At 43.7% G+C, this 18,516-nt stretch overlaps 1 protein-coding gene across 1 annotated transcript in view; it reads right to left on the bottom strand.

The window, feature by feature from the left end:
- Positions 1–18,516, bottom strand: part of WWP2 (WW domain containing E3 ubiquitin protein ligase 2) — a 116,615-nt gene that overhangs the window by 80,124 nt on the left and 17,975 nt on the right. Inside the window, exons 3-4 of the mRNA XM_080936613.1 lie at positions 18,078–18,225; positions 17,673–17,794 (exon numbers count right to left, since the gene is read on the bottom strand). Of these exons, the coding sequence (XP_080792739.1) occupies positions 17,673–17,794; positions 18,078–18,225 (270 nt within the window). The remainder of the gene's footprint in view (positions 1–17,672; positions 17,795–18,077; positions 18,226–18,516) is intronic.

The following is an 18,516-nucleotide window of genomic DNA, read 5'->3' as shown; positions in this document are numbered from 1 at the left end:
TGATTCTGTATCACCCCATATTCCCTGGGCCCCCAGCAGTCAAGCCTCAGGAATCCTCCCGGGAGTAAGAAAGGCTCCAGATTGGCCTTGACGCCTCCTTTGTGCTGCTGCAGGGAGTCTAACTTCCTTGTAGCTAACTACAATCTGAGTCCGCTGAGGGCTTCATAAACTCTTTTACAGAAAAGAACTCATTGTACAAAACCAACTTACAAGCGTTTCTTTTCTTTTCAACAGGGTTTCATATAGAGCAGACTGGCCAAGGACTCACTAGGTAGCTGAGAGGAAACTTGAACTTTTGATGTGGCCTCTAATATGCCCAGTTTTATGCAGTCCTGAGAATAGAACCTATGGCTTCATGCATAGCAGACAAGTACCACCATAGCCCCTTAATTTGTTCTTTTTCTTCTTGTTGTTCATTTATTCAAGAAACAGTTACAGGGCACTCGGTGTCTGTCAGTCCCTGCTAGAAGCTAGGAGTTTGCTTATGCTGAAAAAAAGAAAACAGATACAGCCCCTCTCTTTGAAGCCTCCCCTTTGCATGCTCCTGGAAGAAAACCAGTGACCAAACAACAAAGAGATGTAGCATGGCTTCTTTGTGACAAGGTTTTGTGCATGGTGTGTACAATGTCACGAGTAGCATGTTACTTGGTCTGGTGAAAGCATCAAGAAAAGTACAGGACAACAGTTCAATGGTGACCTGAAGTTTCACATGGCAGGTCGGTGGGAGTGGAGCTTAGCAGAGGTGACGGGAACTGGACTGGTTTGTGATTCAAAAAGTGCCAATCAGAGCCAAACACTGCAGTGCTTTGTGGGCCAGCCGTTTAATAGGTTTGGTTTGTGTTTTGGTTTTCATTATTTTAAGTACAACAGAATGGTACTTAAAGGAATTTTAATTTTTTACATGACAAGATCAACTTTGTGTTTTCAAAGCTCATTCTGGTTGCAGTGCAGAAAACAAGCTAGAAGGGAGTGAAGGCAGAGGAGAAAGTTAGATAAAATGATCCAAGCACACGGGAAAGGCACAAAGGTCGCCCTCAGCCACTTACTAAGTTTGGGCCAAGTCTGAGCTACAGAGATGGCTTAGTAGTTCTGAACATTTACTATTCTCCCAGAGGACTCAAGTTCAATTCCCAGCACTCACTTCAAGGAGCTCACAACAGCTTGTAACTGGCTCCAAGGGATCCAACACCCTCTTGTGGCCTCCTCCATGTGTACAAAACCCACACACACATATATATATATCACTTATAAAATGATAATAAAGGAAATTTTAAAAAGTGGTCAGGCCTACCAAGGCAAATACCAAGAGAACTGTGGAACAGATTACCAAGTGGGGTTAGCAAGATGGGGGAGGGTCCCTAAGCACACCTGGACCTCTCACTGACTTATAGTGGGTCGAGACCTTGGGACATGGAACACTGAGGGAGTTCCACTTCTCAGGAGGAGGCAATAAAGTTAGATTTGGACTTTATGGTGCCCATGTCAAGGCATTCTGACATATCCACAAGAACTACTGAGTCCCCAGAAATGAGGACATGGGTCTCAGGGCAGAGGCAGAGGCTGGGTCCACGGTGGGTATGGTGAGAAGGAGCTCTAAATGGACATGTAACCACTGCAGAGGACTAAGTGAGATGAGCCGTCACCTATAACAGTCAAATGGGTCAAACAAAGACAGATGGGTCAATCAGAGGGGAGTCCTGCAGGGCAGAAACCATGGTCTCCAAAGCAAGAAAGAGGGGCTATCCTTAAAATCCATGCAGACCCCCCTCTTTCTATCTTCCCCTTTAGGCCCCTGCCCCTGTGTCTGTCCCCATCTTCCCAGAACTACTTGGTCAGCACAGCCATCCACCTAACAAGGCACAAACATTCCTGAAGCAGAAGATCCCCTAAAACACAGCCTTCATCTGCCCTGGCAAGTCTGTCAAGCCACAGCAGATTTTACATATTGGGAGAGATTTGGAGGAATGAATACAGGCCGGGAACAGCAGGAAAGCCAGGTATTTAGAATGAGCTGCTCCATCAGTTACTGCAGCTGCCTCACAGGCTCCTCTGCCCCAGGGAGGGAAAGTCCTCCTCACACCATTAATCTCCATGAAGCCTGGGCCAGTTTTCACAGATCATCCATTCCCTGTGCCCTCAGGGAACCTCAGCCATCACCCCTTCCTGCTCCCCAGGCAGGACCAGCGCCATGCTTATACACACGGGACTGAGCTGGGGACTGAGACAGGCTTGCATTGAACAAAAATCCTTACAAAGGTTCAAAGTATAGCAAAAACAGGGTCCTTCATTATCTTAAAATTCTATCTGTTAAAGTTCTGCTGTTAAAACATTTTTCTTCTTTAAAAACTGAGTTTTTAAAAAATTACAATTTCAAAAGCATAAAGCACTGTGCCCCAATTAGGTTTCAGACTAATGTGTAAAGGCATATGTGACATGAACACACCACCGAACGTCAATAAAAGAAAGAAATTGGTAGAACGACTATTATTTCTGCCATGTAAAAGCAAGTGTATCAGGGAAAAGAGCAGCTCATTTCCAACAACGGTCTTATTTCCCGTCACCAGTGCAGGGCCACCATCTGAAGAGCTGTGGAGCTGTCAGTGTGGGGTGTAGGCACCAGGCTGAGGTGTGTCTGTGACTCAGGCCCAGGACACCCTGTGCTTTCTCCCACATGGAAGGCCTACAGCGTTAGTCAGCATGGCTTCTTCTTCAGACCCTTAAGTCCAGGAGGGGTGCAGTGCATTCTGCCTCCCTCATCGTTCATCTTTGAACTCTACAGTCTAGCTCAGCACTCGAAGGAAGGTGTCACGTGAATGGCAGTAAACAAAGTTCCCACCCTTCCATCTCTAGGTAAGCCTCATGAGCCTAAGAAAACACCCTGAAAAGAAAAGGCAAGCTTCCTCACACAAATCCAGGTCCAATGCTGAGAGCTTTCTTAAGCCTAAGAAAGAAATGAAGGAAAACATCTTGTCTTCTTTTGTTTGAGACAGAATCTCAATATATAGCTCCCACTGGCCTAAAGACCAGGAACTTGACTAAGAGACCAGGTTAGCCTCAAATTTATCCTCCTTCCTCTGGCTCCCACACTCAGCCTGAAAGAAGTAGCTTAACCACCAGTGGCATTAGTGCCATTCAGTTCATTGCTCCAGAGGCAGGAAAGCCCTTTGCAACATGCATGCTCCCTTGGGGCTCATAAACACCAGTGCCCACTGCCTCACAGAACGCCGAGCAGCAGCCAGCAGTAGCACTGAGGCCCCCACCCAGTACAAGGATGCCAAACAGAAGGCTTTTTCTTCTTCCCTCAGTTGAGGCTACACAAAGCAACCTCTCAGCCAGTGACACTGAAAGCAGGTTTGTTTGAACAACGTTTGCAGGGTCTGTGTTTACTTTTTAAGACTCTCATTAAAAGGACTTTTCTTTCCAACAGCTCATGGTTGACACCAAAGCCACGAAACAGACCCACTGGACTTGAGAGGATTGGAGTGGGGGATGCCACAGGGAGGGAGCTGCTTTTGGCTTCTTTGGGAATTCCTTGAGGTTCTGGCTTGGGCATATCTGCCTGAGGTGCAGGAGGATGGAAGGCAACACACAGGGAGCTTTTCAGAGACCATTAACAGTCCGTTTAGACCCCAGAGCCTGGCATCTGGTGTCAATCAAGAGAAAGCAGACACTGATGTCAATGCAACTGGATAGGGGTGAAATGAAACAAAGGCTTCCATTTGGGTTGAGGGTCCAATCTGCCTACAGTCCCAGAGTGGGCATGCACAATGACCATCCTGCCTCTCTGCTTCAGGAGTATGTGTGCATGTGCATGTGCGTGCATGTGCATGTGTGTGCATGTGCAGGTATGTGTGCCTCTGTGGGGGGTGGGGGGTAGCACAGGGTAATCACAGCAAACAAGGTGAACAAAACACAAAATGCATACCCCTAAGGATCTAACACTGGGGGAAGCAGAGGCAGGCTTCCCATTGAAATCTCTATGAGTTCAAGACCTGCCTGGTCTTTGAAGAGTTCCATGCCAGCCAAGGGTTGTATAGTGAGACTGTGTTTCAAAGTAAATAAATAAAATCATCAAGTTGTACACCCTTGCTTTATTTTTGTTTTTCATTAATTATTCTTTAGGTATATGGGTATTTTCCTTTGTGCTTGTCAGGGCACCACATGCATGCCTGGTGCCTAAATGGATCAGGAGGATATTAGAAGCCCTAGAATGAGAGTTAAGATGGCTTCTAGCCAACATCTGTGTACTGGGAATTGAACCCAGGTTCCATGAGAAAGCAGCTGGTATTCTTATCCACTGAATCATCCCTCCAGTCCCTCATTTTCTTTTTTAGCTTGTTTTTTTTTTTTTAATTTATTTATATGAGTACACTATAGTTGTCTTCAGACACACCAGAAGAGGGCATCAGATCTCATTACAGATGGTTGTGAGCCACCATGTGGTTGCTGGGAATTGAACTCAGGACCTTAGGAACAGTCAGTGTTCCTAACCACTGAGCAATCTCTCTACCCCCCTCTTTTCTTTTTAATTTTGCTTTTTAAGCTAAGGTAGTTCGTGGCTGGCCTGGAACCCACTGTGTAGAACAGTTTATCTCGAAGCTGTGGTACCTCCTGTGCTAGGTGACAGGTATAATATACACCAGTAGAATTGCATGCTTACTTACACTTCAGGGGGCTAGTTAGGAATGAACAATGTTTTGTGCTGTCATGAGAAGAGACCCAGAGTACAAATCATACACACACAGAAGGAATTTAAAGCCACGACTCATGAAAGGAAGAGTACAGAAAGGGACATGGGACTACGTGAACTTGGAGTATCTTAGTCTCTCAAGACTGGCAAGAAAAATTAGCTAAGGTCCATGAGTCAGAGTGACCAGAGACACAGACTGGTAAAGTGTTATCTACCAATGAGTGGTGTCCATTTGTGAGACAAGCGAGCAGAGCCTGTGAGCTAGCCTCTGGGTCTAGCAGTGTGGACCCCCTAGCAACTGTGGCTCAGCAATTACAGCAGAATATCGCTGGTAGGAATCTAACTGGCAGTTCCTAAGAAAAAAAGGCAGAGCTGGGGCTACAGCCCAAAGCCCTGGTGACATCTCCAGCACAATACATACAAGAGAAGGAGAAAAAGAAGAGGTGTTATGGCTGCATGCTCTACTCATCCCAGGGATCAGGAACTAAAGGTCTGCACAGCTATATAACAGCTTTGAAGTCAGCCTACATGACTACATGACTACATGAGCCTACAGGGCTACATGAGGCCCTAACAGACGCCAAAACAAACCAAGTCACTGCTCCCTGCAGACCAGACAAGATTAAACAGCTGACAATACCCAGTCATTAAGTCAGAGGATAACAGACAAATGTGCACACTCACAAGGGAACATACAAATGAGCCCAGACTTGACAGCAGACCCCAGCACCTGGCACCAAAGGACATGAATCACACCTGCCCTGGACCCAGCAATCACATGCCTAGGGATTTTTATCCCCAAAATAAAAATGGATAGAAGACCAAGATATCTCTAACTACCAGAACAAAAAATTCATACAGGCCATGGTTCAACTATGGGTGTATGCATATAAAACAAAACAAAGAACCCTAAACCAGGTATGATGATCCACACCTGTGAGTCTGTCACTCAAGAGGAAGAAACAAAAAAATCACTGCAACTTTGAAGTCAACCTGGTCTACAAAGCAAATCCTGACTAGCTACATAATGAAACCCTACCTCAAAAACACAAAACAAACTGCTTTACAAGCATTTTAACTTATCTTATTCCACTGATGGCCAAAGGGGTGGATGGGGTGTGTGTGTTTGCTGGAAAGATAGCTCAACTGTTAAAAGCACTTTCTGTTCTGCTACAGGAAGACCTGAGTTCAATGTCCAGCACCTACAGCTCACAACCACCTGTAACTCCAGCTCCAGGGGATAAAACGCCCTCTGCAGGCCTCCACTGGCACTACTAGCCAATACGTATGTGTATGTGTGTGTGACACACACACACAGAGGGGGTAGGGAGAGGGGGAGAAGAAGAAGAAGAAACAGAAGAAGCAGAAAAAGAAGAAGCAGCAGAAAAAGAAGAAGAAGCAGAAGAAGCAGAAAAAGAAAAAGCAGCAGCAGCAGCAGCAGAAGAAGAAGAAGAAGAAGAAGAAGAGAGAGAAAGCGCTATACATAATGAAGCCATACTCCAGATTTTGAACCTGATCCCTTTCCCTGACTAGTGAGATGCAGAACAGTCTACTCCTCTCTACAGTTGTTGATGGGGAAGGTAAACCACAGCTCCCAAGCAGCAGGCTGTAAGCTGTGCTTATGTGCTAGGATGCTCAATGGGTTTGAGGCATTACATTCAAGTTCAGTTTAGAAAATCTTAGCCTAAAAAAAGTTTACCCTAGCATTATCTCTTAAGTTGAAGAGTAACTATGTATGGATCCACTTACAGCTACAATTTGTAAATAATATAAACAGAATTGAAAACAATATCTACTACATTGAATTAAACACTGAAGATTATAACATAATGAGAAGATAAATGAATACTTTTAATTTTGAAGCCTATATTGCTTTCTAACTTTCAATTTTTTTCCTTTTGCTATCTTTTTTCATTTTATGTTTTTGAGTGTTTTGCTTCCATGTCTATGTGTACATTGGACACACAGCTGGTGTCTGCAGAGAATAAAAGAGTGTTAGATCCCCACAACTAGAGTTACAGATGGTTATAAGCTGCCATGTGGGTACTGAGAACAAAACTTGGGTCCTTGGGAAGAATAGTAAAGTACTTTAACTACTGACTATCACTCTAGGCCCTGTTTTTAGTTTCTAGTCTTAGAAAGATCCACATACAACATTCATTTTATAATGCTTTTGTGAAGTTGAGAACTGTTGGTGACACCTAATCCCAGGAGCAGGAGAAAAAGCCTCTGGATCTAGTATTGCCATGAATTTTCCATGAGTTGGAAACACTTGGTCTTAACAGCTTACCAAGTTTACAAACATAACTAACTGGTTGTGCAGGACTGGTTTATCTGTCTCTACCACGGGGCCTGCTCAAGGCATTGCAGCTCATATATCTTAGTGTTCTAGGCACTGCCTTCCCTAGCTCAACACCCCACACTCCCTTTCACCCGCCTCCTTGTCAGATAAAAGAACTGAACGGTTTTACAAATTTAAATTTAAGACTGTGTGTAACTAAACAGCAGCAACCTTTCAAATTTTTCCCTCTTTTCTAACTGAATCAGCCTTCAAGGTTCAGGAGTTTGATTTACCTTTAAGTTGGAAGTGGGGGAAAACGGCTGTCTGTTGACTTTACAATAAATGCATGCACTGTCTGCCAGGCACCACAGCCCACCCAGCAGAAGCCTCCATGCTCAGAAGCCTGGAAGGAGGCTAAGCTTCTGACTGGCTTGTCTGTTCCCTGGAGGTAAAGCCTGGTGACAAACTTCTGCTTATACGATGTTTAAATAAACAGGGAGCTGCTTGCCTTCTTTTTTTCTGATCTGAGAAACACACATGAGGGAAAGAAAAGAGCTACACATAAGTGGGCAAGAGCAAGGAGCTTTACAAAGCTCACTTCATCACTCACTGCAGGATGAGTGTGGCAAGTCTCAGACTACCTCCTTTCATAGTATAGATCCGAGGGAATGAATAAACCACACAGAGGATGCTGAGAGCCAGGCTTCTCATATGGAAGAGGAAAGTTACAAAGAAGCCTGTCAGTTCCAACTGGAATTAGAAGGCCCATTCAGTGTGAATTCATGGTGTTTGGTATAAAAGCACAGAGATAGCTGCATATCTGTATGCACATATGATATGTACATATGACTGTGTGTGTGTATACACACACTGACATATAGAAACCCTATCAGAGAGCTGAGGAGATAGTTCACTGGATAAAAGTGCTTGTTACTCAAGGTATAAACCTAAGTTCAAATACCCAGAACTCACATAAAAGCCAGACATGAAGCACAGGCATCTGGAATCCCTGAATCCCTATGGAGAGATGGGAGAATCTCCAGAAACTCATGGGCCTGCTAACCTGGTGTACGCAGCAAATAACAGAGCCTCTGTTTCAAACAAGGTCCACACCTCATTCTTGCACTCTATGCATGCACAAAGGGACATTTTTTTCTTTCTGTTTGAGACAGAGTTTCACTATGTAGACCAGGCTGACCTCAAACTCACATAGATCCAACAGTCTCAGCCTCCCAAGTTCTGAGAGTAAAGGCGTGTACCACCACACTAGCTAATTTTTTAAGACTATTTCCTAAAGAAACAAAGAAGCTGTCAGAACCAGGCATAATGGCATGAAGCATAATAGGGTTTTAACCTTAACTACTTGGGAGACTGAGGAAGGTCAGAAAGTTCAAGCCCTGACTGGGTTATACTGTAAACCCAGGGCCAGCCTGGGCAACTTAAATAAGATCTTGTTTCTAGATGACAAACATAAAAAAGGGTTGGGCTGTAGTGCAGAGCTAAATCCTTCAGATATTGCCCTAGTATACATGAGGCCCGAGAATTAATCCCATTCTGGGGAGAAGGGGGAAGAGGGCACTGGCAGGATGATGGCTCAGCAGGTAAAGACACTGCCAAGCCTGAGGACAGACATGAATGACCTCAGTCCCTCAGACATACATGGTGACAGGAGAAAGCAGAATCCTCCAAGATGTCCTCTAACTTCCACACAAGTCCACGCAAACATCCACATAGAAGTAAATAAATGTTCATTTATTTTTAATTAAGGAAGGAAGGAAGGAAGAAAGAAAGAAAGAAAAAAAGAAAGAAAGAAAGAAAGAGAGAGAGAGAGAGGAGGAAGTGACAGGGAGAGAGGAAGGAAGGAAAGGGAGAAAAGAAAGGGAGGAAGGAAGGAAGAAAGGTAGGTCAGGCTCAGGAGATGACTCCATGGTTGAGAGTACACTGGCTGCTTTAGGTCCTGAGTTCAATCCCTAGCAACCACATGGTGGCTCAGGACCATTGGATCCAATGCCTCTTCTGTCATGCTAATGAAGATATACATGTGAACAGAGCACTCTTACACATAAAATACATAAATAATTTAAAAAGAAGAAGAAAAGGATGAAAGGTCCTTCTAGAGAACCTGAGAGTTCAGTTCTCAGAACCTGAGTCAGGCAACTCACAGATGCTTGTTAACTCCAGCTCCCCAACTCCAAGGGATCCATTGTCCTCTTTTGACCTGAGGGAGTCCACACAGTGGCATACACTTACACAGACACACACATACACATAGGTAAAACAATTAGATGATCTTAGAAAAAAATAAGGCCTAGCTGGACATGGTGGCACATGGAAGCACTAAGGAAGGAGAGAGGCAGGAGGATCACTGTGAGTTTGAAGCTAGCCTGGTCTACATAATGAGTTCCAGGACAGCCAGAGCTACATAGTGAGACCCTGTTTCAAAAATAGAAAAAAGAAAAAAACTGAAAAACCAGAAAAGTTCTTGAGAACTCTGAGAAGGCCATATCCAGTCTGAACTCGAGCCTCCATCTGACAGAAGCTCTGAGACACAGGGGACTCAGAAAGAACCACCACAGTTGGGACTACCCCAGAACAAACTCCACTGAGTAACAAACCCACTGCACACGGTGCTGTAAGGTCAGTGTCTAACACTATTTTCACAACTAGTTAGCTACACTCCCAGTTCTGACTGTGCAGTCTGTCTGACCTGAGAATTTCCTTTTTTATAGGATGTACTGGTCCCAGGAGTGTGCTTTAAAAATCCCTGGGTTAAGCCTGGCGGTACACACCTGTCATCACAGCACTTGAAATGATGAGGTCAAAGGATCATACAAATTCCAGACCAACCCAGGCTACACAGTGAATTCATGGCCAACCTGAACTAAAGAGTAAAGCATGTCTGAAAAAACCAACCAACTGATAAACAAGAACTGGCCTGCACCTACTAGTACACACGTGTAACTCACCCTGCAGTAAGGCCTGCACCTACTAGTACACACGTGTAACTCACCCTGCAGTAAGGCCTGCACCTACTAGTACACACGTGTAACTCACCCTGCAGTAAGGCCTGCACCTACTAGTACACACGTGTAACTCACCCTGCAGTAAGGCCTGCACCTATTAGTACACACGTGTAACTCGCCCTGCAGTAAGTAGGAACAGAAAGGAGTTTAAGGCCACCTATATGAGATTCTTGTCAGAACAACAAAAAGACAGAAACAAGGACTGGGTGGAGCTCAGGGCCAAAATGCCGGCTTACTGTGTACAAATCCCTGGATTCAATTCTCAGCCCAGAAATGGAGCAGGGGCTACTAATCCAATGCCATTTCTTTCCTGGTATTTATTTATCTGCCCATTTATTGAGACAGAGAACTTGCTATGAAGCTAAGGTATGTCAGCAGGCCACTTTATGAGGTGCTAGGGACTGAACCCACAAGTGTTAGGTAAGTACTACCAACTAAGCTACATCCTAATCTCTATTCTGGTTTTAAACTTTGATTAAAAATTTTTACTTTATTTTATATGTACATGTTTTGCCTGTATAATATGTCTGTGTGCCACGTGTGTGAAATGTCTAGGAAGTTCAGAAAAGTGTGACAGACACCCTGAGATTGCAGTTACTGAAGGTTGTGAGCTACCATATTGGTGCCTGGAATTGAACCAGGTCCTCTGGAGAAGTAGTAGCCAGTGCTCTTAACCACTGAGCCAGTTCTCCTGTTCTGCCTTTTCTGATTTTTAAAATCAGCTTCATCACAGAGTGAATGTTACTATTTCTGATCTGAGTGTGAGGTCCTGTTGTTTGCTTTGGTTTGTTGAGTCAGGTTCTCACTGTGAAACCTTGGCTGACCTAGAATGTACTCTGCAGACCAAGATCAAACTTGAAGTGATCCTCCTGCCTCTGCCTCCACTGTGCCCCAATTATAGGCATGTGCCACCACGCCTGGCTCACAGTTATATATAAGCAAAGCTATGGGGAGGGAATATGTCAAAAGGACATTGAAGGAGCCACCAAAAGAGCTCAGCAGGTAAAGTACTTGCCACACAAGCCTGACAAGCTAGAGTTCAATCCCTGAGACCCAAAAGGTGTAAGAAGAGAACTGACTCCCTTAAGCTATCTGCTGATCTGCATACATTCTTTGTTACCATACTACACAGATACACTTACAAACATACACACAATAAAAAGAAATGCATGCTAGGTTTATTAATCAGTGTTAGACGCTTACTTAGCATGCATAAGAGTTCTATCTTCAGTACTGGGAGGAGGGAAGGAAAGAGAGAAGAAAAGGGATGGAGGGAAGAAACCAATATGCAAGCCAAGAATAATCCCATCCCTATGATAGCTGGTTATATTATTATGATCACGTATCATATATAGGAAATAATCCTGGGTTAAAGCAGAAGGATCAGCTCAAGTCATCCTGAGCTATGTAACAAGTCTGAGGACAGTCTGCACTATGAGACCCTAGCTCAAGAAAAACAAAACAAGGAGTTGAGGATTTAGCTCAGTGTTTACTTAGCAAAGTGCTGGGCTCAGAAGTAATGGGAAATCAATATGTAAGCTCAGGAGTGAGCTTCTAGAATAGAGGTATCCTTAGGAAACAAGCCCCTTTGGTCAGGTCCTTTCTGCAGCTATAGCCAGGTCAATGTCCCTATGGAAAGTCAGTAAGCCTGACCACTCAAAACCACAGGTCTTGAGGGGAAAACCCTCCATCACAGCATCCCTTACCAAGGGAAGGCATAAAACAGCCAGCTGAGTTTCCCTGGTAAACTTGCAAGTTCACCTAGGGAAAACAAAGTAAGTGGAAAAAGCAATTACACCTATGGAGCAAAGGAACACCAGGTAGGGCACTCACTGTCCACCAGGTCCTTTCCTGAGAAAAGCTATGACAGAAAGACCAGGCAAGAAGGAGGAATAACCTAACGGACTGTGACCCACTTACCTTACATAGCTGCATTCATACTTAGAAACTGTTTTGCAAGCACCTCTAACCCAACGTAGGAAGGAGCTACTAACAAAATGGCCCATGGCAAGAACAGCATTCAGAAGTCACATTCTCCAAAGCTTTGACAGAGTTATCCTCAGACAACCTCAGGACTGTCTTCCATTCAAGCAAGAAATCTCCACATGAAGAAACAGGTTTCCCATTTCTGGGAACCAAAGCTTCTCATCTCTGGGCAGAATGTATAACCACTGCTTACTGAGATCTGACATGTGAGGGTGCCACTGTTACCAAGCATTTAATCCAGGTAAGGAACAAGTACATGGGGGTTAATGTCCAACACCACAGAGCTGGTGGAAGTGGAATTTAAATTGTTACTTTGGCTTCAAGATCTACATGCTACTAATCATTTCTCTATATAATGTATGCCAGAAGACTCTTGTTGAAACAGAAAGCCTTATGAAACATGACCAGAATACCATGCAGACATACCCTCCTGCTGTCATTCACAAGGCCATGTGCCTGTAAGAAGAGGCAGCTGCTGCCCTGTCATGACCCCCATTTCCTGTCTGAGTCTCATCTGACGAGCTCACTGCCCACAAAGCTATACACACAACATGCTACAGCTCATGCGCAACGGGTAATGGTAGCAAAAGCTGAAGCCAATGCCTAGCATACACGAGACCATGAGTTTGATCCAGTACCGCCAAAAAACAAAGAAGAGGAGGGGAGGGGAGGGAAGGGGAGGGGATGGTTGGAGATGAAAAACACAGTGGTAGTCTATTTACCTAGCTTGTAAGAGAAGCTCTGAGTGAATCCTGGGAAAACTTTTAAATAAAAAATTAAACACACACACACACTTGAAAAATATAACACTGCTGAAAAACTGACTCAAGATGAATCGGGAAAGTTGAATAAACCAATAATTGCAGAGGGACATGCAGACTAAAGAAGTCATCAAAGAATTATTCAAATGAAGACGCCAGGCCTTGTTGGTTTTATGGCTGGGCTCTTTCCTGTACTCCTAGAACAGAAAATAGCCCTGTTGCCATCTGTCCCCATAGTTGGAAACTGCTTCACTCACTTTAGAAAATTAGCCTTAAAGCCAGGCAGTGGGAGCACGTGCCTCTATCCCAGTCCTCATGGGACTGGGACAAAGGGATTGCTGCAATTCTAAGACCAGCCTGGGCTACAGAAGAAGTTGGGTCTCAGTGTGAAACCCTGCTTTTAAAAACAATTAATAAAAGTAATTTAAAAAATAGTCTAGCTTTTAAAACTGAAAAACAGAAGAATAGAACCATAGTTGTTACAAGAATATTAATAGAAGTTCCTAAGCAGACTGTTAATAAGGGAATCAAACCAAACTCAAGGAATAACCTTGAGCAGTTAAATATAGTCTAGAAAGTTAATACACTAAATTAAAAGAGAAAACCACAGCCCAATGTGGTAGTGCATGCAAGCGCGCACACACACACACACACACACACACACACACTATTTTGAAGCAAATGGGTCTTCTGAGATGGCTCAGCAGTTAAAAACACTCTGATGTTATTGCAGAAGACCAGAGTTGGTTTTCTGCACTCGCATCAGGCAGCACACACTTCCTGTAACTAGTTCCTGGGATCAAATGCCATCTGCTGGCATCTGAGAGCACCCACACCCATGTACACATACACACACAGACATATTCACATGGATTCATGAATAAAAAGTGCTTTATTCCCTTTTTATTTTTGTGTTTTATATGGCTTCCTGTATCCTACGCTGTCCTTGAACTCCTGAACCTCCTGCTTCTACCTCCTGAATGCTGGGATTACATGTGTATATAACCATATCTAGCTAGCAAAAAATGCTAATAATTATTAAATAAAGCCAAGTTTTCTTTTGAAGCTCTGGGACAGTGGTTTTCAACTTGTGGGTCATGACCCTTTTGGGGTCAACTGATCCTTTCATGGGGGTTGCACATCAGATATCCTGCATGTCAGATATTTATGTTACAATTCATAATAGTGTCAAAATTACAGTAGCAATGAAATAATTTATGGTCAGGGTCACTTCAACAGGAGGAAGTATAGTAAAGGGTCATATTAGAATGTTGAGAACTGCTGCTCTAGGACATTTCTCTTAGAGTTTAAGAGAGAAACTTCCAGGCAAGCAAGGCTTAAATCTCAGTAGCTGCTAAAGGGAAGAGCTAGAGAAGACCCATGCTTGTGAGTCTTTGTTGTATATGTGCAGAGTCTGAGAAAGTTGTTACTTTCAACAAAGGAGGTTGTCAAACAGCTATGTGGCAGAAGGGAAGGGGGGTAAAGTCCACTGGATAGAGAAAGCATGCTTAGGCTTGTGGGGAGCCTTTCTTTTCTTTCCAAAAGAAAAGGTAATAAAACAAAAAAAATTTAAAAAATGAAAAAGTTACACTTTTCTGATTTAGAACTAAGAAAAATAGGCAACAGCAAAAACCAAAACATGACATTTCCCAGACAACCAGAGTTCTTTCTCAGTAAGCAGTAAGATCACAAGTAAGAAAGTAAGTAAACAAAATCTTCGGTGTGCCAACATACGAAAGAAACAAGCAACAAAATATAGTAGTTCCTGGAAAGCCAGGGCTAACCAGAATCCTCTCTCTCAGTATGTAGGTAGGCAGGTAGGCAAGCAATCAGGCAGGCAGGCAGGCAGGTAGGGAGGCAGAAAGACAGACATCTTCCCCATGCCACAGTACAACAGAAATCAGCAATCCTGCCTTTGCTGATGCAGGATAAATTGATACAACTTTTTGACAACACATGTCCAGAATCTTGAAACATGTTTAAATTTAGCCAACTAAATTTAACTAGTTCAGTAAATTAGCCTGAGTAAACTTAAAGCACCAAGCACTGAGATTCACAAACTTGAGAGTTACTACAGTTTTCTGTGTGCCAAACACTGAAAAATATTCAAACACTTAACCTTAACTTTCACACAGCCGCATGACAGAGCTATCAAAATTTGGATTTTAGGAAAATAATTACAGATATAGTGACACTTTTCATGAGGCCAGTAGATTTGGGAAACAGTAGAAAAGCCCTTCAAAAATGAAGACGAAGGCCAGAGATGGAGCTAAGTGGAGCATTTCCTAGCATGCAAGGAGGATGGAGTCAGCCTCTAGCATTGCTACATAAGCCAGAACTAACCCACCCCCAGCAAGAGGCAATTGCATGGCTGTGCATATAACCAAAAGACTAAAGGCAAGCTAGCTACACAGGACTTAGAAAATAGTGCAGAAGGACTATCATTGATTCAAGGCCAGCCTGGACTACAGAGTGAACTTCTGTCTTATGAAAATCAAAACAGTCTTTCAAAAGATTTATTTTTGAGTGTTTTGGCTGCACCTCATGCATACCTGGCCAAAAACCAAGGCCAGAAGAGGACACTGGATCCCCTAAAACTATAATGACAACTGGGAGCCACTGTGTGATTGCTGGGAACCCAATTTAGGTTCTCTGAAAGAACAACAAGTGCTCTTAACTGCTGAGTCCTCTCTCTTGCCCCTAAAACATTATTTTAAAGAGGACAAATACAGGGGGCTGGAGAGAGAACTCAGCAGCTAAGTACATAGTATTCTTGCAGAACATGAGTTCAGTTCCTAATAGCCACTCACAACTGCCTGTAACTCAAGCCCTGTTCTGGTTTCTGTAGGCACCTGCACTCATGTACACATACACACAGACACAAATGTAATTAAAAAATAAAATCAGACAAATAGAAATGAGGTAAATACCATTTCTCCTTACATATGGTACCTAAAGTGTAAAATAAAAAGAGAACCCTGATTGCTAGGGAGAATATGGAGTTGTTTAGTAAGAATAAACTTTTAGTTTTATAAGATGCAAAGGATTCTGGGGATGGATGGCACAGTGGGAAACTACATGACATCACTGAGCCATAACTAAACAAGTTAAGATGAAAAATATGTATTTTATCACAACTAAAAAGAAATAAGGGACTGAAGAGCTGGCTCGGCAGATAAGAACACTCATGCTCTTCCAAAGGACTCAGGTTAAGTTCCAGCATATACATGGTGCACATAGGTACACTCAAGCACACACATGTACAAAATCAGCAAACTTTTAAAAGAAAATAAGAGGCAGGGGACACCAAGAGTTTGAAGTCAGCATGGGTTTTATCGGGAGGCCATGTTCCAGAAAAGCAATACATACATACATACATACATACATACATATATATGTATATATAAACACACCTTAAAGAGTTAAACGCATGCTGCAAAGCATACAGGAACACCTGTATAACCTGCCATGTGGGTGCTGGGATCTGAACCCAGGGGTGGTGGTTTGAATAAAAATGACTACCTTAAGCTCATAGAGTGGCACTATTAGAAGGTATATAAGAGTTAGGAACTGAAGTCAGATCCTCTGCCTCCCGAGTACTAAGATTAAAGGTGTGCCCCCACAGCAACCAGAGTCTATATCTCATCTTAAAGTGAGAATGTCCACAAGTATGTTTTCACAACCTTTAAATTACAAGAAGTAGACTAAAGACTGGAAAAATAAAGAGCAAATCAGAAGCCAGGTACAGTACTGTACACCTCTTAAGTCTAATACTTGGGAGGTAGAAGTAGGAGAAGGAATTCAAGGTCATCCTCTGCTGCAGAGTGTGAGATTAGCCTACTTAAAAAAATAGTAGTGGAGAGGCTTGGGGGATATCTCAGCTGGCAAAGTACTTGCCACATAGTCATGATGCCCCAATTAAATCTCTAGGACCCACATAAAAAGCCAGGCATACTGCGCACACCTGTTATGCCCATCCTGAGGAGACAGAAACAGGAGGATCTCTGGACAGCAGCCTAACATAGTTGGTGAGCTACAGGTCTCAAAAAACAAAAACATGACCTCTGGCGACCACATGTATGCATACACATGAGCATACAAATACATTCATACACACACACACACCACATACATAAAAAGGGCCAAGACAAACGACAAAAAACCTAAAACAAAGGCATGTTCCTGGTCCTAAACAATACTTCACTATGTTGCTCTATGTCCATCGGAAAGGAACAGAGAATAGGAGGAGCTAAGCCCTCCCAAGCATCCCAGCAAGAATGGTGGGCTCTGAAGGAAAAGCCTCAAGCTGTACCTAAGCCTCAACAGTCCCTACTCTGGGTCTCACTTAGGCTAAATTCACTTTCAAAAAATATTTTCTCCACAGGAGGAGAAAAAGGAGCCTTTCTTTCTACAGCAGTTGGCTGCACATATGGTACCGCTCTGAATAGAAGCTTTATGAGGAAGGGTCTACAGCCCGAAGGCGTGGGTTATGCCACTGGCCATAAACAGTGAGGAACAGACCTGAGGATTTCTATGTCCGGCCAGCAGAGGTACCTGAGGTAATTCAGACGGAGCTGCTGTCACATCCCCAGGAGACACAGGGCACCTTCTGTATTCCTACCCAAAACCTAGAACTCACACACACATGCACACAGCTTCTTTGTTCTGTTCCAGGGCTCAGACAAGAAAAGCAATGGTTTCAGCAGGAGGTATTCAACATATAGTATGTCTCCTGAGTGAGAAAGTGGATAGCTCCGTCCCTGAGGAAGAATTAGGGGACGGACACAGTTCTGCATCCTACAGCCCTGGGCCAAGCATGCTGAACTCTGCCCTCCTCAAACTCCACAGATGATCTCTAGGGGCAGAGCAACTATGGTCAACCCCAGAACTGGTTGCCATATCCTCCCTGACTAGAGATGAATCATACATACTTTTGCCGCCATTGTTCTTCAGGACATTGGAGAGATTGACAGAGGCAGTGCCCAGTAGTTCATTCTTCAAGGTATGACAGCTCCAGACCTTCAGATCTAAATGACTCTGGGCTGTGACATTCCTGGAAAACAAATAAGTGATTCATCACAGCCCCAAAGATGAGCCAGTCACCCCTTTAACATGAGCAGAATGCTAAAAGCTACACTGCTGACATCCTACAGGGGACAAAACAGGAAGACAGTCACATACACACTCCTACGCTGACCTGTAACCCTAGCTAACAATGAGTGCTCTGTGAGCTCAATGACACACAACCCTAAAGAGGAGCACCATGGACCAAGGACAGGAGGCACCACCCCAGCCTTCTCTCCCCCGCCTCCTGCGTTCTAAAGTGACAGTCTTACAGAACGATGATCTCATTCCAGAGAAGCTCAGAGCTCCCGATGCGCTTCCCAGTCTTCTTGGTCTCACTGGGGAGTCCGTCCACTGCCACCTCCACATAGGAGTTGATTCTGGGCTGGCGGTTGTGCACCTTGGGCTTTGCTGACACCACTGGATGAGACAGAAAGAAAAGGCGGATGAGTTAAAGAACCCCCATATGCCCCTTGGGGCACATGATCTGGTTATTTCCTTTTAAAAGATCTTTTTTTGTTTGGTTTGTTTTGCTTTGTCTTCTTTATTTAAAAAAAAAAAAGGTTGAAAAATTACATGGTGACAGCTCTGTCAGGACAATGTTTGCTGTGAATGCCGGACAGCCTCATTTTCATCCCCAGCTCCCAAAGCTGACTACTGACCAAAACATCACGTACACACAAACACACACATACAAAATACATTTTTTAG

The sequence above is a fragment of the Micromys minutus genome (genome assembly GCF_963924665.1).
Source record: "Micromys minutus genome assembly, chromosome: 24".
NCBI classification, from domain to species: domain Eukaryota; kingdom Metazoa; phylum Chordata; class Mammalia; order Rodentia; family Muridae; genus Micromys; species Micromys minutus.
This window is presented reverse-complemented; position numbering and strand designations above follow the sequence as displayed.